Genomic DNA, 25,387 nt, shown 5'->3' on the forward strand with positions numbered 1-25,387 from the left:
ATCAGACAAGCCAGTGGCAACTGTAGACAGACCTCTCCAGATGTTCTCAATGGATGATGGGGCTCATAGTGAAGAAGACACTCTCTTAAATACCCTAGGCCTAAGCTGTTTAGGGTTTTATAGGTTATAACCAGCACCTTGTATTTTGTCTGGAAACTTATCAGTAGCCAGTGTAGTTCTTTTAATATAGGAGTAATATGGTCTCTTTGAGATGACCCAGTGACCAAACTGGCTGCTGCATTCTGTTCCAACTGCAGTTTCCAGACTGCATACAAAGGCAGCCCCACATAGAGCACATTGCAGTAGTCAAGTCTGGAGGTTACCAGCATATATGCTGAGGTAGTTTATTTTAAGATATGGATGCAGCTGGAGGATCAGCCAAAGCGGATAGTAAGGTCCTCTGGCCACTGCCTCAACCTGAGACACCAGGGAGTGGTTTGCACCCAGAAACTTTCCCTGTTCCTTCCTTCTGGGGAACAGTACTGTGTACCTTTTCCTTCTGGGGAAGTGTGACCTCATGCAAAAGCAGCAGGTCCAAATTGTCTCCTGAGTTCTGACACCAAATAACAAGTTCCTCCATATTATTTGGAATCAGTCTCAGTTTGTTATCCCTTATCCAGACCATTACAACCTCCAGGCAAGCATTTAGAGAGGCTATGCCTTCTCCTGATGACTCTGACATGGATAAATAGATTTTGGTGTCATCAGCTTACTGATAACACCCTGCACCAAATCTCCTGATGATGTCTCCCAGCTGTTTCATGTAACCGTTAAAAAGCATTGGAGACAATATAGAGCCCTGGGGGATGCCATATAAAAGTTCACATTTCGAAGTACAACAGTCCCAAAGCGACACCATCTGAAATCTGCCTGAGAGATAGGAACAGAACCACTGCAAAGCAGTGCCTCCCACTCCCAACCCCCTCAGATGCTCCAGGAGGATATTATGGTTGATAGTTTCAAAAGCCACAAAGAGATACAAAAGGACCAACAGAGTCACTCCCTCTGTCAATTCCCCACTGGAGATAATCCATCACGCTGACCAAGGCAGTCTCCACCACATAGCCCACTCAAAAGCCAGTTTGAAATGGTTCTAGATAATCAGTTTCCTCCAAGACGTGGCTCCAAGAGGGCCACCACCAAAACAATTATCTCACGTAGCCATGGAAGGTTGGAGACAGGCCTGTGGTTGCTTAACTCTGAGGGATCCTAAGTGGGCTTCTTCAGAAAAGGTCTAATGATTGCTTCCTTAAGACAGGAAGGAGGCATCCTGCCCTCGCTTATAAGCATTTATGCATTTATATTTATTTTTACATTTTATATCCCGCTCTTCCTCCAAGGAGCCCAGAGTGGTGTACTACATATTTAGGTTTATCTTCACAACACCCCTGTGAAGTAGGTTAGGCTGAGAGAGAAGTGACTGGCCCAGCTAGTTTCATGGCTGAATGGGGATTTGGACTTGGGTCTCCCTGGTCCTAGTCCAGCACTCTAGCCACTACACCACGCTGGCACCATTTATAATATCTTCCAGGCCCTCCTCAGTAACCCCTATCTGATAGTATAAGCCATGTCAGACAAGGGTCAAAAGAACAAGTGGTAGACTGCAGTGTTCCAAGAAGCTTATCCACAGCATCAGAAGTCACAAACTGAAACTGATCCAGCCTAACCACATAAGAGGAGTTCCTGGACATCTCCACATTAGACTCTGCAATAATTGTGGGGCCTGAGTCTAAGTTGGCCCAAATACAAGATATTTTCTCTGCAAAGAACTCATTAAAAACATCAAAGCAGGTAACTGATGGATCCAAATTCTGATGCAAGGGAGGAGGGATATATATTAACCCCTCACAAGCCTAAACCACTCTGCTGGATACGGATGCACCGAAACCAGTCCAGAGGCCATTTTAGATGCCTCCGAATTGGTTTGAACGTAGCCCGGTCCTGCAGTTCGGTGCCGGGTGGGGGGTCTTGCTTTAAGGGCTGGGGGGTTGTACTTACCCCTCCCACCGCTTCCCCCCCTCTGGCATTCCATTTTCTGCAAAGTTTTGAGGGCGGCAGCGTTCCTCCCTGCTGCCCCTGCCCCTGTCGTTTGCAGGAAATAGTGGAAGTAGCCGCTATTTATATAGCGGCATGCACCTGGCATCGCTGCACGTGCGTCTGCCTCGCACGTCGCACATTGCGTGCACATGTCACACACGCAATGTGCAACATGCGCGGTGGATGCGCGCGCATGGCGCCAGGCACATGCACGGTGGCTACTTCCGCTATTTCCTGCAAATGACGGGGGCAGGGGTGGCAGGGAGGAATGCTACCGCCCCCAAAACTTTGCAGAAAATCAGAGTGTGGGAGGGGGGAAAGCAGCAGGAGGGGTAAGTACAACCCCCATGCCCTTAAAGTGAGACCCCCCTCGGCGCTGAACCGCACTTCCGCAGTTCCGTGTACATCCCTACTGCTGGACATGAGCTTGCAGATGCAATACGAGAAGAGTTAAAGTTTAATTTTAAAAGTTAAAGGGATTATTCCCAAGCCTGCAACTGCTTCTCAGCTGAGAAGTGGAACTGGCTCCTCATTTTCTTTAGCTTTTAGATTCCCAACCCCACAAATGAGCAACCAGTGCTGCTTCTCAGCTGAGAAGTAGTTGCAGTCTTAGGGATTAGGCATGTGCCCGAAACGTTTCGGAGGCCATTGTAAAGGCCTCCGAAACGTTTCAGGCTAGGGGCTGCTTCAGCATTTCAGCACTGGCAGGGGTAGAGCTTTAAGGGCGGGGGAGGGCGGACTCACCCCTCCCGATGCATTTCCCCCGCCGGCGCGCTGTCGGTTTTAAGCCCCTCGGGGCGGCAGCGTTCCTCTCTGCCGCCCCATTTCTGCCCTCGACCGGAAGTGGACGGAAGTCGCGAGTGCGCATGCGCACACCGTGCACACGCGCACTCGTGACTTCCGGCCACTTCTGGCCGAGGGCAGAAACGGGGCGGCAGGGAGGAACGCTGCCGCCCCGAGGGGCTTAAAACCGACAGCGCGCCAGCGGGGGAAATGCGGTGCGAGGGGTGAGTACACCCTCCCCCGCCCTTAAAGCTCTACCCCCGCCGGCACCGAAGATCGTCGTGCACATCCCTATTAGGGATAACCCCTTTAACTTTTAAATCTCCAACTCCTTCTCAGCTGATAGGTGGCAATGACTGCTCATTTGTAGGGTTGGGAATTCAAAAGTTAAAGAGGTTTAGCTTTTAAATCCATACTGTATGAAAGGGAAACTGCCTGTCAGCTGAGAAGAGGCTTCTCTTTCACCTATTTGGGATTTAAATCCCCAACATTGCAAATGAACAGCTCATGTTGATTATCAGGTGCTGGGGTGAGGATTTAAAAGGAAATTCGGCCCAAATAAAAGAGATTTTATCCACAAGGAACTCATTAAAACATCGCAGCGGGTAACTGATGGTTCCAAATTGTGATTCAAGGGAGGAGGGGCATGCATTCCTCTCTCACAACCCTAAAAAACTCTGCTGAACATGAGCTTGCAGATGCAATACAGGCAGAAAAGAATATCTTCTTTGCTGCATGTATTGCCTGAGCATAGGTCTTCTTGCACTTTATGTTGTAATCTGTCAGATTCAAATTGAGTTTTTCTTCACTTGTGCTCCAGTCATCTACCTTACCACTTCAGCTCCCATAGTTCTTCCATATACCAAGGGGCCAATTTTGTAGAGGTTTGGAAAGGACGCTTAGAAGCAATCATGTCTACTGCCCTGGTGAGTTTGCTGTTCCAGTTCTCCACCAGGGCATCAATAGAATCACTGGCAGAGCCAACACTAAATCCTTCTAAGGCTTCTTGGAATCCTAATGGATCCAATATTGGTTCTCGAGCAGGCCTCACCCCTGTGGAGATGGGACATGATTGTGAGTTCAACCTTAACCAGGTGGTGGTCCATCCATGACAATGGGGAAATCACAGGAGTCCCCACTCACAGAACACCACCCCGATCATAGTAAAAGACCAGATCAAGCATGTGACCAGCATCATGCATCAGTCCCCCTTGGGATAGGCCCATAGTTGAAATGGGATGTGCACGTTTCAAGCACACTAGGGATGTGCTTGAAACAAAATGTAAAATGCTTGAAATGTTTCATCAAAACAGCAGCCAAGCTGGCTGTTTTGATGAAACAAACTCAAAACAGTCCTCTGAAACAGGCCAACATGCCAAGTCTGGAGCGGAGGCCTGGTCTACCCACTATCCCCAATTGGTAGACTCTCCCTGGAAAAACAGCCCTCCAAAATGTTGCTCGAAACACTCAAAACATTTTAACTTGAAATGGGGTTGTTTTGTTTCGAGCTCAGAACAGGCCCTTTATTTTAAGGGTGTTTTGTTTTGAGCTCGGAACACTTGAAACAACATATGTCAAGCTCAAAATGTTATGCACATCCCTGCTATGAACTCCTGAGCCACCTTGGACAAATTGGTCTCAAAGTGAATATTGAAATCCACCACCACCATAAGTCTGGGAGACTCCAATGCCAACCCTAAGACCAATTCTCTCAGCTCCATTAGGGACTCTATTGGGCAGGGGGGTGATCAGTACACCAATAAAAGTCCCAGTCTATCCCTGGTCCCCAAACCTAAGTATGCACATTCAATATGGTCAGACAGGCAGTGATCCTAGTAAGGGAGACGTTATTCTTATAGACCACAGCCACTCCACCTCCCCGCCCACATCCTCAAATTAATGGGACTTTAGTCTTGACTCATTTGTCTCATTGATTTCAATGGTGCTTCATTATGACTAACTAGTCTGGATGCTGTCCACTGATTTAATTGGGCTTCAGTGCATCTCTGTTTTGGCTGTGTTTGAATTCAGCTCAGCATCTTGAACGGTGGCCTGCCAGGTGCTTGACACACACCTCTTCCTCATTTTTTCAGTCTCAGGCAGGCAGTGAAACCATGGGACATATTGAACCACTCATGGGCCACAAGTTGTGTAGGCTTGGTGTAGAAGTTGGCCATCCCTAATACAGAGTAGCATAAGCATTCGTGACTGCCATGTATTATTTGACCTGTGGTTATCTGCTTTGGCTAGTTGTGGCTCTCTGAAGCCTTGGGTGGATGGAATTTTTCCTTCCAGTCTTAATAGTTGGGTCCTTTTTAGTTTGTGAGGCCTGAGAGTGAATCTTTCTGTTTGTAAGCAGGCACTTTCTCAAAGAGCTTATGCTGCCTCCCCTTGAGCATTTTGAAACTTGTTTTAATAGATGGGAAAGGCACCTAACCTGTAACAAGGGAAAATATGCAACAGATGCCTGTACACATATTATTTTTGTCCAATGCACTGCCATTTTGTTTAAAGATACACAGTCCTGCTCATCTTGGCTTTCACATACAGCCCACCAGCTATATATGGTTGATACAGGGTTGAATAAAGTTTCCATTTTTGTAACCTTCTTTGAGCTGCAGAACTGGAGGTAAGGGTTTGTCAAGGACATAACAGGACACAATTGATGACTGCTGGACTGTGTTCAGCTCCATGTGTCACATGCCTTACCATCTCTTTAATTTTTGAAGGAAGTGTTTTCTAGTTGAAAAGAAATTCTTTGACAGGAGTTGACACCGCCTTTGCAAAATGACTTTTGTAACAAATACTTTGAAGTAGAAGGTGTTTCAATTTGTTCCTCTTGCCATATAATAATTTGATTACATTGCTGAAAAAAAAGATGTACTAGAAAACAAAGCAAAGAATCTCCATGGGACTGAAATATTTTGTATGTGTTGTTATTTGCAGTGCATGCCAAGACAGTCATGGGCACAAGAGCCAAGCTGGCGAGCTTATTAAGTATATAAATGTATATGTTTAAACAGCCTTATAAAGGAGCATTGGAAATCTGCAAGATGAGCGAATATCTTATAACTTCTTCCGCAGGTGCGAGGATAGCTACAAGCCATGGACTTTCTGTCCTGCTTCTTGTTTGTGGCTTTGTGAAGGGTGCTTTGCTTTAGTCTAAAAGTGCTGACTTTTTCCAATATCACTTTCTCTTCTTAAAGCAAAGAGCAAATCGCCTGTAAAACCTACGGAGCGGACAGCAAAGTTGACCCTAACTTCCAACCACCACCCTGCACCCAATGTACTCTAACTCTCTACACAAAGGAGCACCTTCTTCAGGACATACACACAAAAACAAAACAAAACATTAAACCAATTTTAAACAAGGAAAGAAGAGGCTATCACATGGTTTCTTCATGTATTACTTTCTTTGGAACATATCACTGGTCTTTTCTTTGAGAGGAACTGGCATGGTATAATAGAACATTGTTCAACTGGACATTACAGCAACATATTCTTTTCTCTTTTTCATTTAACAAAGAGAAGTGTTAAATTCCCTTGACTGTTCAGGGGTTGGTTGCAAATTTTCAGTGTTATCAAACTGGACATTTGCTTTCATATCTGGAAAAGCACCACTCTAAGCAGAAGACAAACAGAGCCCAAATCCCAACTTCAAACTTATTCAGCATACATACATGATGTATGTATCCATCTCCATCACAATGGATGGAAATATAGGTTTCCCCCCCCCCAGGTGACAAAACTTAGAATTCAAAGCTGCTAATTGCACAAGATGGACTATTTCTGGAAGACATGCAAGAAAGTGTTGGAGCCTCTCTTGGGCATTCTACTCTCATTTGACTTTTCCTCCCCTTATTGTTTCTTGCTTTTTTCCTGTTTGATGGTGGCAGTTACTGGCTCTGGCCAACCCCTGTGGAGCACGAAGGTTTCTATATATATATATATATATACATCTTTTATTTTTGTGTGTTCTCTACTAAGATGTGTTTTCTCTAATTTTGCAACTCTGTATATGCAAATCTAACTTCAATTCTGTAAATTGCTTACAGTATATGTGATATAATAACTTCAGAATAGACATTCCATGGTCCATCCTGCAAGCCAGTTTTGAATATTATCTCAATGTTGTGCCACCAACGGACATCTCTGTTTCCTTTTCGATGAAGCATTAATTTTAATTTAATTTGTAATTCAGTACTGTGTTGAATTTTCAGTACTGTGTGGAAAAATGCATTCACTTTTCTCTGGTCTGAGCCCTTGCAGATGGCAATGCAATCCTCTGTTTACTCTGCACATTAAAATTTGTTATGGTCTCCAAGCTGTGAATTATTTGAGCTGTGAATATGTCATATTGGAATTATTTGCTGAATGCCCTTTTAATTTATAATATGTATTAGAGATGAAGTGATTTTTTGACAGGAAAATGTATCTTCACAAATATCCCACTAACTGCAAAGAAAGAGCAAAGGAAAAATTGATTCTATGGGTGGGTGGCTTTTGCCCCCGAACCCCAGCCACAAGGAAGACACAGACACAATTGCATTTGGATTTAAGAGCCACAACTTTTATTAATCAAATAATTGAATAAGCGAAGTGCATGTGGAATAAACTCCACCCCACCCCCTAAACAGTGTGGACCTAACAAAGGCCGGGTTCAGACATCAAAGTCCTTCACCATGCCTTGAATCGGTGACACACCCTGGGGCTATTCTCACGATCAGCCATTATTTGAATAATTTTAGCAGTCCCTGCTGCACCGTAATCAGTCTTCTCTTCTCCATGCTAAACTTACTCCATTCCATACATTGCCCCACACCCCAATAAAGACACAAAAAAAGGTAACTGAATTGTAAAAGGACCACAACTTTATTAATAGAATTGAATATTTCCAGCAGGTCCTAACTGACCCACAACCTCTCCTTAAAGCATGATTACCTGCATCAGAGGTCAGAGCTACAAAGGGAGATCCATCACCCTCCATGTCAGGAGACCCCACTCTGGATATGAGTGGCATATCAGTTTTATGCTGCTCTAATCTCTTCCACTAGAGCCCTTTTTCATGATCCATGAGAAGGGCTCGAAGGAGTGAAGAGAGGAAGCCTTGAAAAGCTTACCCCCCCCCCCCACAGACAATCCTCTTCTTGTTGCTGGGTGATGATTGCCAGGTTCTGCCAATAGTTCAGAGGGTCGGGAGCCGGGGTGTGTTGCCCTGTGTCACCCTGCCCCCGGAACTCCCATAAAGCACTTCATGAGTGCACGGTGCATTATGTAGACCCCCCTGCCCTCCCCAAAGCTGGCTGGGAATCCCACGATCAGTAAAATGGGATTAAGAGAGTGCTCACTCTCCTAACCCCATTTAAAAGGGTGGCTCCGGAGGCGGGTTTGCCACCAAGGCACCACCAAGATCTGAAACGATCCCAGAGGTACACATGTGCATGTAAAACTGAACTGGGCTTCATTAAGCAGGTTTTGCCTGCACATGTGAATAGCTTCTCAATTTTAATAAAGAGTTGAGGAAGCTTTGGGAAGCATCTCCCTAAGGATATCTCCCACAGGATATCAAGCTTATGAGGTAGTTGATGCATTTAATACCTAAGGGCTAGCCCTTCTCATGCTGATCATGAGGGAATCTGAAGTGTTATAACTTCCCAATCTCAAATCTTCCAGAGTAAATAACTATTTTGGTCTGTGGATGTATGTGCCATTTTAGTGTCTACTCCATTCAAAACATTTAGGGCAACTACTCTACTCTTGCACAGTGCCAATGTTCAGGACAGGCCGTGATCCTGGTATCTCCTAGACACAACTTCTAAGCTGTCTTGTCAGTGCCCTCTCCGAGGCCTTTGACCCTGAATGGGTGGGTCAGAGAGAGGGGTTCTGTTCACTGCACTCAGAGGCCTCTAGCCCTAAGAGGCTGGTCTTGAGAAACTTCCTTTAGCAATTAACTGATGCCTCAGGCAGCCCACCAGACCCTATAATTCCTATTCCTCTACACTGCAATACAGGTGACCCTGCTAATTGTTACCTAATTAGTATTGCTTCCTCCTTGGCCCCCATCAGCAACTAGCTAATGTTACACTTAATCAAGAATATTTCTTAATTCTTCTCTATTCCCTCCCCCATGCCAAATCTTCTCAGTTAATATAGCTAGAATCAGGGCTGCCTCTAGAATAAATAGCACCCTAGACAAGGAGGCTATTCTCACGCATAGTGGGAACTGGGCTAAGGGAGCCCAACCCAGTTCCCACTGCGCATGAGAACTTCTAGGAACCGCACAGCTCATGGCGGTGGCAGCACGGAGGCAAACCCTCCTGGGTAGCCCGACACTTAACCCGGGTTTGGGGCACAAGAGCACCTGAAAAGCAGGTTAACTGCTTGTGTGTCACCGCAGTGTGGCTCCATGCCCCAGTGATCCAGAAGAAGCCCCCCGACCGGGTGGCCTCAACAAGCCTCCTGGCATCAGGGGGCACCCCAGAATGCTCCACACACTCACGCAGGTCATTCTGTGATTTCCAGGGGTTGGGAGGCCCACACACCCTGCCATCCCAACTAGCTCTGTGATGGAGCCAGTAATTGTCTGGGTGGCCGATCTGGCTGCCCAGGGAGGGCTTTTTGCTTGTGTGTGGGGAGAGCCTTAAGGAATTGTTTTACCATGGTTAGGTTTTCCCTAGTTCACTGATGAGAATACACTCAGTAGCAAGATGCCAAGCTCAGCGTGGCACCTACTATAGGTAGGGCCCTGGGTGACTGCCCAGCTTGCCCACTTCTAAGGCTGCTCCTGTCTAGGATTCACTTCTCTGCTTCTATAGACACAATCAGACCTTTAATTAATCCTATTTTTATTTCCTATTTTACATTTGTGTAACAACCTCCCTGCTTCTGCTCTTAAGTATCTTCATTCTGTCTGAAATACTGCCACTTATTTGATAGTTTCTGACAGACTTGTTAATATAAATATTATTCATTTATACTTCTGGCTTCTCACATTCAAACCTAAAACAAATCTGTTCACCCTGGCTTTCCTGAATTCACTTTCCTTCCCATTGACTTTACTTTTCCTTATCCCATCATGTCTTGTCTTTAACTGCAGGCAGGATGTGTTTTATTTTTTAATTTTTGTATAACAACAAATAATACTAACAATGCATGTAACAAAAGCACCCACTCTGTGACCTGGGAGCAATACCACCCTTTTACAGGCACCTGCTATGGAGTGTTCCAGGTAATGTAAGGCTTCATGGAAAGGCTTCATGACATTCATGGAAAAGGAAGAAACAAAGGCTTGTGGGCATAGCTCATTTGGACTGGCTCAGGAACCACATGGCATCTTCATTTCAAGTCTTGGACACAGATCTTCCTCTATATACCTTCCCCACTCATAGCAAGACTCTGACAAAGGTCTCTTTAACAAATAAACACTCACACCAGAGGGAATAACAGAGGCTTTGGCAGTCTTCTCCAATTATGCATTGGAGCAGACTTCCTTATGCGAGCCAAGACACAGACAAATGGGAATGAGCAGTTCCTTGCCAAAGGAGGGACTGAGGGGTGCTTTGCCCTCTGGCTTGTGTGGAAGATAGTTATGGGTGGAACAACAGTGCTGGTCCTTCAGAACTAATGCACTTCAAAATTCATTAGCTGTTGTTTAAAAATACATAATGCTATTAGCATTAGCTGCTGTTCAGAGCTGCAAAATTGGAGTGAACTGATAGTTGTTTTGCTATTTAATACATTAATTACTAGTAAAGTGCAAATGAAGGAAGGGCATGTACATTACAGAGAAATATATGAGAGGGGTTTGTAAAGCCCCAGTAGATCCATGTTGAGGAGTGTTACGCAGGTGGATCAGAATAGCCCATATTGCTGCAGACATCCGAAACACTGCCCGTGATGTGGTGGAACATCTCTGTTCCACTACTACTTAAAATTGCACAATCGTAGTTGCACAACAATATATCCACTGTTGTAGGATGTAGCATCAAGCAAGGGGTTCTGAACCAGTCGCATTATACTGCACAACATGTTAGCCAGTGTCTGGAGGTAGGGGCAGTTTTCCCCCATTCTGAACTGTCTCAGACTGCAGCCAATTTATTTTGTCATATAGAATTCAATGGGAGCCATTGAGAGTCAAGTTAGCCCACCGTCAGTTGTATTGCTTGACCATGCTGTAGTATAACAGAATGTGGGCAACTGGTTTATCTATCTATTAATCAATCAATATAACAACAAGTATTGTTTGGTGGAAGTTGACTAAGCCTGCTTGTATGAAGACCCTTGAATATTGTGGGAGTGATTTTCCATGGAAGTATCATGGAAGTTAAAACAGCAGTATTCAAAATTTAAATCTACCCTGGAAAATGGGGTTAGGTTCCTGGGTTAGATTCCTTTAACTTTTAAATCCCCATCCCCACACCTGATAAGCAGCATGAGCTGCTGATTTGCAGTGTTGGGGATTTAAATCTCAAATGGGTGAAAGAGAAGCTGCTTCTTAGCTGAGAGGTGGCTTCTCTTTCATGAAGTTCGGATTTAAAAGTTAAGCATCTTTAACTTTTAAATCTCCAAACCAGTAAATGAGCAGTCAATGCCACTTCTCAGTTGAGAAAGAGTTGGAGGTTTAAAAGTTAAAGAGGTTATTGCTAAGCTTGCAACTGCTTCTCAGCTGAGAAGCAGCACTGGTTGCTCATTTGCAGGATTGGGAATATACAAAAAGCAAATGAGCAGCCATTTCAATTTATCAGCTGAGAAGCAGTTGCAGGCTTGGGAATAACCCCTTTAACTTTTAAAATTAAACTAACTCTGCTTGTATTGCATCTGTAAGCCCATGTCCAGCAGAGTTTAGTGTTGTGATGGGGGCTAGTACATGTCCCTCCTCCCTTGAATCAGAATTTAGAAACATCAATTACCCTCTGTGATGTTTTTAATGAGTCGTTTGTGGAGAAAATCTCTTGTATTCGAGCCGACTTACACTGAGACCCCACAATTATTGCAGAGTCTTATATGGAAGTATCCAGGGAGTCCTCTTAGGTGCTTAGGCTGGATCAGTTTCAGTTTGTGACTCCTGATGTGGATAAGCTGCTTGGAACACTGCAGTTATCACCTATTCTCTTGACCCTTGTCCGACATGGCTTTTTCTAATGGGCAGAGTGGTTGTTGTAGAGGGTCTGATAGATATTATAAATGCTTCTCTGAGGGAGGGCAAGATGCCTTCCTGTCTTAAGCATGAAATCATTAGACCTCTTCTGAAGAAGCCCACATTGGATCCCTCAGAGTTAAGTAACCAAAGGCCTGACTCAAACCTTCCATGGCTGGGCAAGGTGATTGAGTGGTCTGGTGGCATCTCAGCTCCAGAAAGTCTTGGAGCTAACTGATTATCTAGAGCCATTTCAAACTGGTTTTCAGGTGGACTATGGGATGGAGATTGCATTTGTCGGCCTGATGGATGATCTCCAATGGGGAATTGACAGGTCCTTTTGGATCTCTCAGTGGCTTTTGATAGCATCAACCATAGTATCCTTCCAGAGCTTCTGAAGGGGTTGGGTCTGGATGTCTCCAGGAGCTTTCCCAGACAGCAGGCTTTACCATGGATTTTCTGTGAGGCTTTACTGCAAGTTGGAAGTTGCCCCCCAAAACCAATGTAAAAAGTGGATTTTTTTTTCTCTGTATACAAATCGGGCTACACTCTGATGAAAAACCTGAATTGTGTGTGATGTGCTCCCTGATGGCTTGCAGGGACTTTGGGGTAAATTTGGCTGATATGTGAATGCACACCTCCATTCCAGAAGAGATGTGAACTAAAAGCTGGGTGTGAAAAACTTCCTGGAGATTGGGGGAAAGCATATATGTTGTGCAAGCGGGTGTGTGTATGGTGCACACACATACACACACAAGTACCAAGCACACTGAGGAGAGAAGGGGAATATTTTATAGGGATTCTTTGCCCTAGAGGCAGAGTTAGGTGGATGCTGCTGCTGAAGTGACCCTCAATGGTTGGTAACAAAAGGCTTGATGGGATTTAGGGCAGTTGAATCCCCACTATTCCATTCAGGTAGTTGAACAGACAAAAGGCAATTATTCTCTCCCTCTTTGGTGATATTTATTTGACACATTTCTACACTGCCCCATATACAAATCTCTGGCTGGTTAACAATCTAAAACAAGTAGGCAATTCTTGAAAAATCTGCTTTACTTTCTGTAAAAGGAGGAAGGTATGCTGACCTTGAGTACTCCCTAGAGACTTCTGCTACTCTCATTGTTCAGATTTGGGTCCTCCCAAATTACTTTCAATACCTGTATTAGCCCAGGGTATTCTCAGATGATCAGTTCAGAACTAATCTTAGCCCTTTTGAATAATATTTTCCCCTCCAGGGTCACTAGGAAGGCCAAATCATGCTGATCATGTTCCCATGCTCAGAGGCCAATCATGGTTACAATGTGTAGAGAGACATACTGCCTTTAACAATAGAAGTGGTCATTCACAAGGCTGGGGATTTAAAAGTTAAAGGGGTTTTTTTTGGAAACACCAACACTACCTTGGGACAACTAAATTTGTATACTAGCAAATTGCCCATGAAAGGTCAAAAACACGAAAGCGAAATCTGAGGTTTTCAAGGGTCTCCTACATTCATGCCAATCAGCCTGCACAACTTGTGACCCAGCCAAGTCAAATGCAGTCCACCAGGAGCTCAATATACTTTTTGGTTGGCCTGCACGCTGTGAAAAATTTGATATGACCAGACCTGACAGGGAAATTGTCAGAAGGGCCAACATGGCCTTCACAAAACTGTCATTCATCAAAATTCCCAACATGTTCCCAACAGCATGTCAGTGGTTTTAAGGACTGCACAATAAATGGGGAGAGGGGGACAAAGACAATCTCCCAGAGGAAACCCATAGGGCCAGAGGATTCCTCCACAGAGTGTTTCTGTTGCCCCTTCCCTCCATTTCCAGGCAGCAGTACCTGGAGAGCAGCCCAAGTAAGGAAATTTCTACCTTGGCTGCTGAGCTGCTTTTTGGGGGACTACACCCTCGAAATCGTGGAGAGGAGGGACCTCTGGACCTGTGTATCTCTTGTGGAGGGTTGCCTTTGCCCACCCTGCCACTGATTTTGAAGGTTCAGTCCCCCAAAAGTAGCCCGACGGCCGAATTAAAGGTTACATGGCCCGTCAGTCTCTCAGCTGGCCATTTAACATGGTTCAATGCTACTTAATTTCCCCAAGTGGCATATCTGAAAGCCTCATTTAAAAAATATTAACACCCCCACACTGTGTGTGTGTGTGTGTGTGTGTGTGTGTGTGTGTGTGTGTGTGATATCTATCAACTGAGGATATTATCTCATTCATTTGACAAGGTGGGCATCAGCCCATATATGCTACAAGAAATGTACCCTCCTTTAAGGTGCTATGAGAGTGCATGTCCTTTTTACTACAGCAGTCTAACAAGGCTACCCTTCCAGAAACAGATAAAAGATACAGATCTGAACTTGCCCTACAAAGAGCCCTTTTTCACAATCTGTGAGAAGGGGCTTGAAGGGGCAGGGCAGGAAGCCTCAAAAAGCTGACCTCTCCACAGATGACCCATATGCTGTTGGTCTGGGTGTAGAGATTATGCGCCTAGATGTGTAGCTTCCTCCTCAGGCAGCACGGAGGTTAATGGGCCTGGACATGTTGCCCTGGCCCCCAGAACCCCCATAATGCACTGCATGAGCACATGGTGCATTGTGGGGATTTCCCTGATGCCAGCTGGGAGTCCCACAGTCGGGACTGGCAGATTAAAAAAATGTTTAAACTGGCGGTTTAAAAAAACAGGGCTAAGCTCTGTGCTAGCTCCTGTGCTAGCTACCTTAACCCCATTTAAGAGGGAGGCTGGCTTGTTGGGTTTGCCACCAAGGTGCCGCTGGGATCAGGTGTGATCCTGGTGATTCTCATGTGCGAGCAAGACCAGGCTTGGCTTTGTTAGCCCTGAAGTTTTGCCTGCATGTGAGACTGCCTCATAGTTAGGCAATCATTTAAACCGGGTTGCATATTTTAAAAAATGACTGCTTTCCCTCCTCCCTCGCAAGTGAAAATATTTTTTTTAAATGCGGTTGAGAGGAATATTTGCACTTGACTGTAAATGCCAGCTGTTGTTTACAGAGCTACGAACACAATCGAGGAATGATATCAACTTACACATTTCAAAGGTCATTTTATCCCAAGTAGCTTAACCAAACAATGCTAAGGATGAATAAATTGTTTAACATTTATCACTACAAATTACTTAAGCAATTTGATCCAATAGTGCTTTAAGATAATTTATTTCCTACATCTGAACCTTACACCTATGCCATCTTATTCATCATTACTTGAAGAGAAAGCTACACATGTTTCCCATGTGTTCTTCAAGGATGAGTTCCTTAGTTTAAGGCAGGCCAGCACAATCTGTGAAATTCTGAGCCACTGCAGGGCCAAGTCATATGGCAATACACAGGGGCATAACTACCATTAGGCAAGGGGAGGCAGTCGTCTTGGGGCCCCACAACCTCAAGGGAACCCCCAGAGGCACATCACATGACTCCCCACCAGCCCATGTTGCACCCCCTATGAATTATGCTGAGTTTCTTGGAGATCGGCAGGAGCAGAGAGGGAAAAAACTAGATTCAATGTAAACTAGATATTCACCTTATTCATAATGGGGATGTGAGTGTTAGTGCACTATATATTGTGAAGTGTGTTTGTGTGTGTTTATCAGCGAGGGGCCCATTTTAAAATCTTGTGTCTGGGCCCCCTCCAACCTTGCTATGCCCCTGGCAACGCACCATGAGTTTAATCAACCTGTTTTTGTTGCCCACCTGGTTGGCTGACTCCAGAGGGTGGCAAGATCAGGCATTATGCTATAAGCCCTACATAGGAAACATAGGAAACTGCCATATACTGAGTCAGACCATTGGTCTATCTAGCTCAGTATTGTCTCCACAGACTGGCAGCGGCTGCTCCAAGGTTGCAGGCAGGAATCTCAACCCTATCTTGGAGAAGCCAGGGAGGGAACTTGAAACCTTCTGCTCTTCCCAGAGTGGCTTCATCCCCTGAGGGGAATATCTTGCAGTGCTCACACATCAAGTCTCCCATTCATATGCAACCAGGGCAGACCCTGCTTAGCTATGGGGACAAGTCATGCTTGCTACCACAAGACCAGCTCTCCTCTCCAGCTATCCAAAAGAGTCCATCAGTCAAACTGTACTGCTGGTCTCATTTTCTATGGAGCACCCTAAAACGTAAGAGACAATGAGGCGAATCTCACAATCAGTGAGACCCACCGGAGGGGGTTCTGCAGGGAGAGCGGGCTTAGCCTGCTCTCCCCGCAGACGATCAAGGCTGCAGCCCTGGGCAGCCAGATTGGCCTCCCACACGACTGCTGGCTCCGTCATGGAACTGGTGGGGTCTGCGGGTATTGGGGGCATCGCGGCCCCTGGAAGTTCCAGGATGCCCTGCGCAAGTGCATGGGGCATGCTGGAGAGACCCCTGAGCCTGGGAGGCTGCTTGCAGCCTCCTGAAGGGGGTCTCCTCGTTTGTTGCCGTGGCACAGAGCTGCGCTGCAGCCATACACAATTGGAAAACCTGGGCTAGCGGAATGCTCGATCCGCTAACCTGGGCTAAGGGGAGGGGTATTTAAGCAGGTTACCCGCTTTGGTGAAACCAGGCTCACCTACAAGCCTGGTGGTTCCCATGGTCCGCGGAAAGCGGGCTAAGATCCCTTAGCCCGCTTTCCACTTTTTGTGAGAATCGCCTCAGTGTGAGAGAATTCTCATTTGGCATGTTCCACCTCTTCTTGGTTGTGAGTTTATGTGTGTGTGGTGGGGGGAGAGGCGTCAAGAGAGCCATATTCAATGACCTCAGAAATCTAGAAGCTGGCACTGCAGCCTGGGATTCCTAAAGCATGGAAACCAAACACCTAACAGACCACCATACATTGCTGGTGATCTCTTTAGCTTTTTGGTGGTAGGTGTACAAGTGTGGCCTTGTACAGGCCTGATCTAGGGCATGAATTTGCTTTGGTGTGAAAGACCCTGGGTTCAAGTTCCAGAGAAGTCTACGGCCTTGTGGAAAGGAAGGAACACGTTTTTCTTAACTCACTAGTGCAGCACATTCTTTGCAACCAGAAGGAGGTTTTCCAGAGGGTGATTTATTGTCGCAGAGTGTTCCAACAACATACAGCTAGTGTTTATCACAGTTCCTCCTCCAATAAACCTCCTCACCTCGAAAACTTCAAATTACAGTTCCAAGTTAAGTGACTGGCATCTTTAATTAATGGTGTCAAGGAAAAGACCCTTCTCTGCCTAAAGTCTTGGAGAACCTCCACTACAGTAAACAACACTGGGCTAGGTGGACTCTAAGGTATGTCTCAGGTTGTGACCAATTCAGCTATTTATGGAAATGCAACCTTCTGAAATAGAAGAGCTAAACTGTCCACTTGTTATGGTTTATATCACAGTGTGATCCACCATGGCACACTTAGACACCAGCTTGCCAATTGTTTCACAGCAATCCTGCTCTCCCCACCCCCCACCGCCAACAATTCAGACAGGCTACAAAAACGGGGAATGGGCAGCAAGAAGGGGAAGCTAATTGAGTCTCCTGGGTTCCTGGAAACCTATGAAATATGATCAAATATTAGCATTCATTTTTAAAATGTCTATGATGTTACATTTTTGTTGTTACTTCACTATGAGATAAGGCCACAGAATGTACTTCTTTTTAGATTTGACACGTTTCACACTGCACGTTGGTGGAATTAATTTTTATTGGAAAGGTCAGTGGGAAAGGAGAAGTGGATATTCCAGTGCTCTCTACAAGGGTCCATGTGAACATATATCTAAAGGCTGCAAAAAAAAAGGCGGGTAAGTTGTTTATGAAATGTTAGGAAAGAAGCAACAAAGGTAGGTAATTAGATGGCACTATGGAGGATGGCACCCAGTCAATAAAAGCCACCTAATGGCACAGCGGGTAAATGACTTGATTAGCAAGCCAGAGGTTGCCAGTTCAAATTCCTGCTGGTATGGTTCCCAGACTATGGGAAACACCTAAATCGGACAGCAGTGATATAGGAAGATGCTGAAATTCATCATCTCATACTGTGTGGGAGGCAGGGGCACACCAAAGTAATTCAGGCACCTGGACCACCCAGCCGTGAGGCCCCCCTCCCCCACATGCCCCCCCCAATCTCCTTTGGTGGGTCCGCCCTGCTAAAGCTCAGCTTAAAAAAAATGCTTACTGTGGCCAAGGGGTGGCTGTGGGGGGAGAAGAACAGTCCTTCTCCTTCCCTCACTCCCCTGGTGGTGGCAGAAGCAACCAGGATCGACACTGGACCCATCTGTTCAGGCCAATGTTGTTAAGAAACTGCAAGGCGCGCCTGCACAGTTTAGAGATTGCCGCAAGCCCGCGACAATTTCCTCTGCACAGGCGAGGCTCACAGTTTCTGGATGCTGTGAGATGGATGGGTCCAGCATCTCTCCTGGTTGCTGCCACCGCCACCGGAGGAGTGGGGGAGGGAGAAGGACTGCTCTTCCAACCCCCCCGCCCCGCAGCCACCCATAGTCACGGTAAGGATTTTAAAAAGTGGTGCCTTGGTGGGCGCAGGGTGTAGGGCGGCTGCCAGAGGCCCCTGGCCCTGGCCATTTGGAGGCACCCCTGGTCCTTGGAGGACCAGACCCGGTCCCCGAGGACCGAACCCAGTCCCCAAGGTCCGAGGTTTAGTATGCCTCTGGTGGGAGACAGCAGTGGTAAACCCTTCCTGTATTCTATCAAAGACAACCATAGGGCTCTGTGAGCATCAGGAGTCAACACTGACTCGATGGCACACTTTACCTTTACTTCAGTGCCTTTTAGCGCAAAGCTTCTCGCCTGTTCAGATACATGTTAGGGTTCTGATGTAACTACAGTCACTCCTAAAAACACAAGCATATCCCAACTTAGTGCTGGTTTGTAGCAGCCCATTTCAACACTCTCAATGAAGAGGGAGTCTGTGATTTATAAACAACACTAGCTGACCCGTCTGGCCGCCGCCGCCCTGCGGGGGCCGAGTGCGGCCACCGCCACCTCGCCTCCGCGGCCGGGCCCGGCCAGTCCCGCCGCCTCGCCTCCGCGGCCCGGCCAGTCCCGCCGCCTCGCTTCCGCAGCTGGGCCCGGCCAGGCCAGGCTACCTCTCTCTCTCCTCCCGCCCCCCGTCTCTGGTGGGGCAGAGTGCGGCCGTCGCTGCCAGCGGGCCTGGCCGGCCCCAGAGTGCTGCCGCCGATGCCACGGCCGGCCCCAGAGTGCCGCCGCCTTGCCTCCGTGGCCCGGCCAGTCCCGCCGCTCGCTGGGCCCCGCCACCACGGCCTGGCCCGCCGCCATCGCTCTGGGCCCGCCGCCTTGCCCCGCCTCACGGCCGGGGCCGCCGCCACCTTGCTGGGCCCACCGCCTCGCTGGGTTCCGCCGCCGCGGCCCTGGGCCCGCCACCTTGCCTCCGCAGCCGCCCAGCAAGCGAATTCTCCTGGGTGTGCTGCCAGCCAATCAGGCGCCCCCTGCAGCCCAGCCAATCAGCTGGGCTGCCGGGACGCATTTCTCCTGGGCACACCCAGGAGAATTATATATATAGATAGATAATCGCATTTAGAAAGTTACTGTTTTGAATCTATAATAAATAACCAAAATAGTGCTATGCATGAAATGTGTGTATAATTCTCTATTAACATTTCAATAGGCTAATCACATAAAAATGAATACATAACATGAACATGGTCTATGTCAGTATTGACCAACCAGTGTGCTGCCACAGAGATACTGGTCACTGTGTCCAACACATCAGACAAGGGGGGGAGGCAAATGTCCCTGGGCCACTGGAGTCAGGTGGCAGCTAGGGTTTTCCCTCTCCCTTCTTCCAGGGCACCCCCTTGTCCACCTCTTACACCCAGATGGAGAACAACACTTGCTGACTGGGAGCGCAAGGTACCCCTCACCTGCCCAGCCAGTGTTGTTCAAGTGCAAACTGACTCAGTGCTTCCTTCTCCGCCTCGCTGAAAGGCAGAATGGGCCAAAACTTCTAGGGATAGTAGACCCCTGTTTGGGTTGAGGGTAGACCCTTGTTAGACCTTGATAGTACAGGTTTCTGAGAAGCAGGAATCCCTGCTTCATATTTCTGCTTTTCTTATATGCTTGGATACTAACTTTACTTGGGTGCTTGGCAACATTGGTAGTTCTTTCTGAGAGGATTTTGTCCCCCAAAGTGCAGACTGGGGGTTTCCAAGAAGGAGGCACACCCAACTTTCACTTTTCTGCTTTGCTTCTGCAAGGACCCTGCTTCTCCTAAGAATCACGAGCCAAAAGCAGTGTTTTGCCTGAGACAGCAAATCCATTCTCACAACCAGAAAAAGGAGGATAGGAGCCAGTATCAGGATTCATGTTCATGTGAACCCACAGGAATCCCTCCAACCCTGCAAACTCAAATCTGGATAACACAGATCGTCCACCCTGCTCTTAACCCAGGTAGGACAAAAAGCAGCTGCTCCTACCATGATATCTAGGTGTGTTTGCCTTTGATAGTAGGTCTTGGGGAACAGCAGCAGCCATGTTTGTAATAGATCAATGTGACTACGGGGCTGGCTTCTGTGAATGTGCCACTGTGCAAAGCACACTCGATCCTTTATTTACAATGCCTTCAGTAGGGCTGGTCTTGCCTCTTCATGGCCAATCAGGGAACAGCTGATGAGATAATGAGGGTTCCTGGTCTCATGCTGGGATAGCTCTTTGGGTCTTCAAAGATTTTTTAAAAGATGGAGATCAGAGTTGCTTTTCTAATCTGGGTACTGGGCTTCCAGACCCAATGGAAGTTCTGCTCATCTGTGGAGACCAGGGTAGGAGTTATTTACACACACACACCCAAACCACCCCCATATGACTGATTGTGTGAATTGGCTCAGAGTCTAATATATTATTTCTGTTTACCTCCCCCAAAGTACTGTGATTGGAAGAGGACACAGATGCTTTCAGCAGCTGCAAGCCTGATATGACATTCAAGCAATGGCCTGTAACAGATGATGTCAATCAGATAACTCTTCTCCTCTCCCTCTCAGCATTTTCCATTTATGAAACATTAACCAATTTGAAAAGATACAAGCTTTGGGACCAAACAACAGAAAAGAAATCTGATCCTTTGATGCAGCCTGGTACAATACGGAAAATAATGGCCAGTATTGTGTTGGATGAAGCTTGCTATTAAGAAATTTGCATCAGAACAATATGATGCAAAAAAGTGTACAATACAAGCTGTATTAACTCAGGAACAATAATTGTTCTGATAGGCTGCAGAGCCATACTAAAACCAATGAATACTGTAATTCCCATTGATTTCAATGGGACTTAGTCATAACGGACATGGACTGGATTTTACCCATTGTCTATTAATTTTACCAATACTTTCAGCAGGAGTTGGTTAGAACACTGTTGTTTTTTTCCTGAAGAGACAATGATTTAACAATATTTAGAAGAGGCCAACTGCCATGGAAAAAGTAGCAAATGAAGTTTAATGGTGAAGTACTCAGGTTAAAACAAAATCAAACAAGCAAACATCAAATAACACAAATAATTAAACCTTAGTTCACTTTTTCTGTGATTAGTGTTTAAGCTAGGAACATCAACCGATGAAAGAATGTTAACTTTGCTAATTACATTCTTTTTAATCAAGCCTGCTCAACTCAGCCCCCCCCCAACTGTTTTTGGACTACAACTCCCAAAATCCCCAGCCACAGTGTCCAATAGCCAGGACTGGCTGTCAATAGGCTTCCAGGCAAAATAAAAAATGCTAGTTATAAGCACTTAAACAAGCTTAGGCCCTGGGTACCTAGGAGAACATCTTCTTCATTATGAGCCCCACCGCCCATTGAGGTCATCCAGAGAGATCCGTCTCCAGTTGCTGCCAGCTCGGCTGGTGGCCACACGGGGACACACGGGCTTTTTCGGTTGCTGCCCCGAGACTGTGGAATGCACTCCCTACTGAGATACAATCCTCCCCATCTCTGACAATTTTAAAAAAGCATTTGAAAACCCTCCTCTTCACCCTAGCTTTTTCAGTTCTTTAAAATTCTAAGGTTTTAATTTGTGGGTGATTTTTAAATTGTTAAATTGTTTTAAGTTTTTGTATATGTTTTAACTTGTTCTATGCTATTGTTAACTGCCCAGAGACGAAAGTTTGGAGCGGTGTACAAATTTGATAGATAGATAGGTAGATAGATAGATAGATAGATAGATAGATAGATAGATAGATAGATAGATAGATAGATTTGTAGGCCAACATCTGCAGGAGGGCCAAAATTGAGTAGCCGTTCTTTTAAAAAACTAATTGACATATTTGAAAAGAAGTATATGCAGAACTCTTTCAAAAGACTAAACTTCCACTGATTTTAAAGGATGTAGGGAGTGGAGCAGGAATGAATCCATTCCCCTGCTCCTCATCCTAAATAGTTAAATGTACACTTAGCCCCAGCTATTGTATTAGTGAGACGATCGCTACACAACTCACCCATTTGTGAATCTGGCTCCCGCTTCCAATTGTGCACATGCATATGAAGCCTGTGTTCATGTGAAGTGTCCCAGCTGGATAGGGGTGGCAACAGGGGCGTTGCTACACCCTCAATGGATCAGGAGCCTGGGCTCCATAAATGTTCTCCACCTTGTTTTTTGTTCTTGTCAGGGCCCAGGCTCCTGAGCCACCATGGGGGAGGCCTTTGTTGCTCCTACCATCACCGCCTTGGCAGCCTTCAGTGCTCCTGCTGCTGCCGCCGCACACCACCATGGAAGGGCCATCTCCAGCACTACTTCTGCCACTAGGTCCTCTGCTACCATCTTTGAAGCAGCAAAGTAGGAGGAGAGGCAATATGCAAGGTGGGGGAGATCTGGCCACCCCTCACAAACATTGGGAGCACATGCCCCTGACCCCATGAAACCACTGGGTGATAATATCTAGGTGCCATGAAACTGAAGTAAATGTAAGATTTACTTAAATGTGAAATGTGAAACGTGAATTTTATTTTAAAATCAAATACTAATTATTAGAAAGGCCATCTTAATAATTTTCTCCATTCTCTTTTATATAAACATTCAGAAATCAAACAGTATTTTAAAGAAGTATGCCTTTAACTCTGAGCCTCGATAAAAAATTTCCATTCCAGATTAAAATTTGCTGCCCAGCAATTACTGCTTTATTTTATTTAATACATTTCTATTTAATACATTTATTTATTTAATACATTTCTATACCGCCCAAACACAAGTCTGATCTACAAAAAACCAGTTAGAGTTAGATCTACAATAAACCAATTCAAGGATACAACCCAAGAATAAATGTGAATAGGGATTTTTCTTAGCTCAGATTTCTGCATCAGTCCCATAACTGCATTCAGTCACGTAATTAGGAGGTAGTGAAAATCAATTAAAGGAAGCTGTACGAGATAGGACGGCATGGAGTGCATTGATCCATAGAGTGACTGAGAGTCGGACACGACTGAATGGATAAGAAGAAGAAGAAACAAAAATCATTGTTTTAACTGGTGTAGGTTTCAAGAAAAGACACTTTAAAGTTAGCCTAGGAACAGTGGAAACTGAAAATTCACTTAGTGGCTGATGGAATTATGACATCACTTCCTTGTTCTTGTTCTGCTCTGGGGCGAGATACTGCAGCTTATTCTGCTGGGTTTTCTCTGCCTTTTTTGCTGTCAACTAGCAGTCCATAAAATTATTAAGGTGAGCAAACTACAGGACGGCGGGAGGTGGATTTACTACCAACTTTACTACCAAGTTACAAGGAGGTTGCAGCTCTGTTTTGAGTGGAATACTGCGGGGGCAGGAGAACTGAGAAGCTATCTGTGATACTGCAGTTGTTTGGTGTGTGATTGGAGGGGATACTGGAGAGAGCCTGAGCAACTCTTTCTCTACCACCATCTCTAGTGATCCTGGGGGTGAGGTTGTAGTGATGGGGGAGCAGAAGGCAAGCTACAGACAGCATCTTCACAAGGGAGTGCTCATTTGATTACACTGAAAGTCCAAGGAAGCTGTGTTTCCTGAGTCTGTCCCATGTTCCTAAATGGAAAATACCCTGAGCTGAGAGAGAGCTGGCCAGGAAATGTGTGGAGAGTGAAGTGCCTTTTACATGTTGTGGGTGGGGTGGGCAGGAGCCTGGAACTTCAGCTCCAGCAATATCAGGCAGATCTATGGTATCACTTAAATTAAGGTAGGGATAAAAGCACACCCACCACCCCTGCCAGTCACCTTAAGTAGCACATCAGGGAAATGCTTGACTAACAAACAGAAGGCTGCCGGTTCAAATCCCTGCTGGTATGTTTCTCACCTATAACACCTATATTGGGCAGCAATGAGATAGGAAGGTGCTGAAAGGCATCGTCTCATACTGCATGGGAAGAGGCAATGGTAAACCCCTCCTGTATTCTACCAAAAGAAAACCACAGGGCTCTGTGGGCACCAGGAGTCAAAATCTACTTGACAGCACACTTTACCTTTTACCACCCCTGCCAAGAAAGATTCCATCAGTGTTTGAATCCCTGCTCTTAAATCCTGGGTGTATGGTGGGAGGACGCTCTGCGGTTAACAGTAAGGCAAGAAACACAGTTCAACAGTTAACAGTGGGAGAAAGAAAAAAGCACTCTACACATGTGTTGGCATCACTGGTAGTTATTCTTGGACTGTTTCTTTCTTCCACCATTAACTGGAGAAGTGTCCTCCTAGGATTCAAGAGCAAGGATTGATTCATTTGACAAAGGAAGAATTTGAACTACACAAATTCTGTCAAATTTTGATTCATTTCTGTTCTAGTTTGAAGGAAAGAGGCAAGGATTTTCTTCAGCAGCAGTTGTTTGTGTTGTTGATTGATGGAATATCCAACCACATGACAGCACTGCAACAGACAGTTAATTGCACACAGAGAATTATCCAGCATCAGCACTTCAGTTTAGAGATTTTCCCCAGAAAAGGGCATACACCAGCATCTATTTAGCAAAATCAATCAGCATCAGCACCTGGAGCTACTTACTCTGTTGTTCTGATATTTCTTATTCTGTGGCTGTGGAACACCATAGATTACAATGGCAGATATGTGGGTAGATGATCCAGTTTGTTCCCAGGGGTTGAGCTGTGTGACTTTATAAGATAGACAAGACACTAAAGTTTTACCAAATGTGAAATTTAAAGCTAATTTGGTGGTTAATCTGTAAGAAAAACAAGGCCCTATGATATGCAGGGTATGAAAAAAAAGCTAGGGAACCAATCAGACTCAGAACTGTGGGGAAACTATTATATACTGATGTTACAAAACAAAATGAAAATAATAATAATAATAATAATAATAATAATAATAATTATTATTATTATTATTATTATTATTATTTATTAATTCAATTTCTATACCGCCCTTCCAAAAATGGCTCAGGGCGGTTTACACAGAGAAATAATAAATAAATAAGATGGATTCCTGTCCCCAAAGGGCTCGGAATCTAAAAAGAAAAATAACACTACACATAAAACTACAGTTAACTGGAATTTTT

General features: G+C 45.6%; 1 protein-coding gene across 8 annotated transcripts in view; it reads left to right on the forward strand.

Moving 5' to 3' along the window:
- Nucleotides 1–25,387, forward strand: part of VSTM2A (V-set and transmembrane domain containing 2A) — a 73,367-nt gene that overhangs the window by 42,045 nt on the left and 5,935 nt on the right. For 2 of the 8 annotated variants that reach the window (XR_008309970.1, XR_008309975.1), the window contains 2 exons: nt 17,560–17,698; nt 20,129–20,321. Coding sequence is in view for 3 of the 8 variants with exons in the window: in XM_053262478.1 (XP_053118453.1) it covers nt 6,027–6,115 (89 nt within the window). In the remaining 5 variants the exon portion in view is untranslated. Of the gene's footprint in view, nt 1–5,766; nt 7,140–17,559; nt 17,699–20,128; nt 20,322–25,387 lie in introns of those variants that run through there. The other 6 variants (XR_008309971.1, XM_053262480.1, XR_008309972.1 and 3 more) reach the window with 3 other exon arrangements.

Source organism: Hemicordylus capensis, chromosome 6 (genome assembly GCF_027244095.1).
Source record: "Hemicordylus capensis ecotype Gifberg chromosome 6, rHemCap1.1.pri, whole genome shotgun sequence".
NCBI lineage: Eukaryota > Metazoa > Chordata > Lepidosauria > Squamata > Cordylidae > Hemicordylus > Hemicordylus capensis.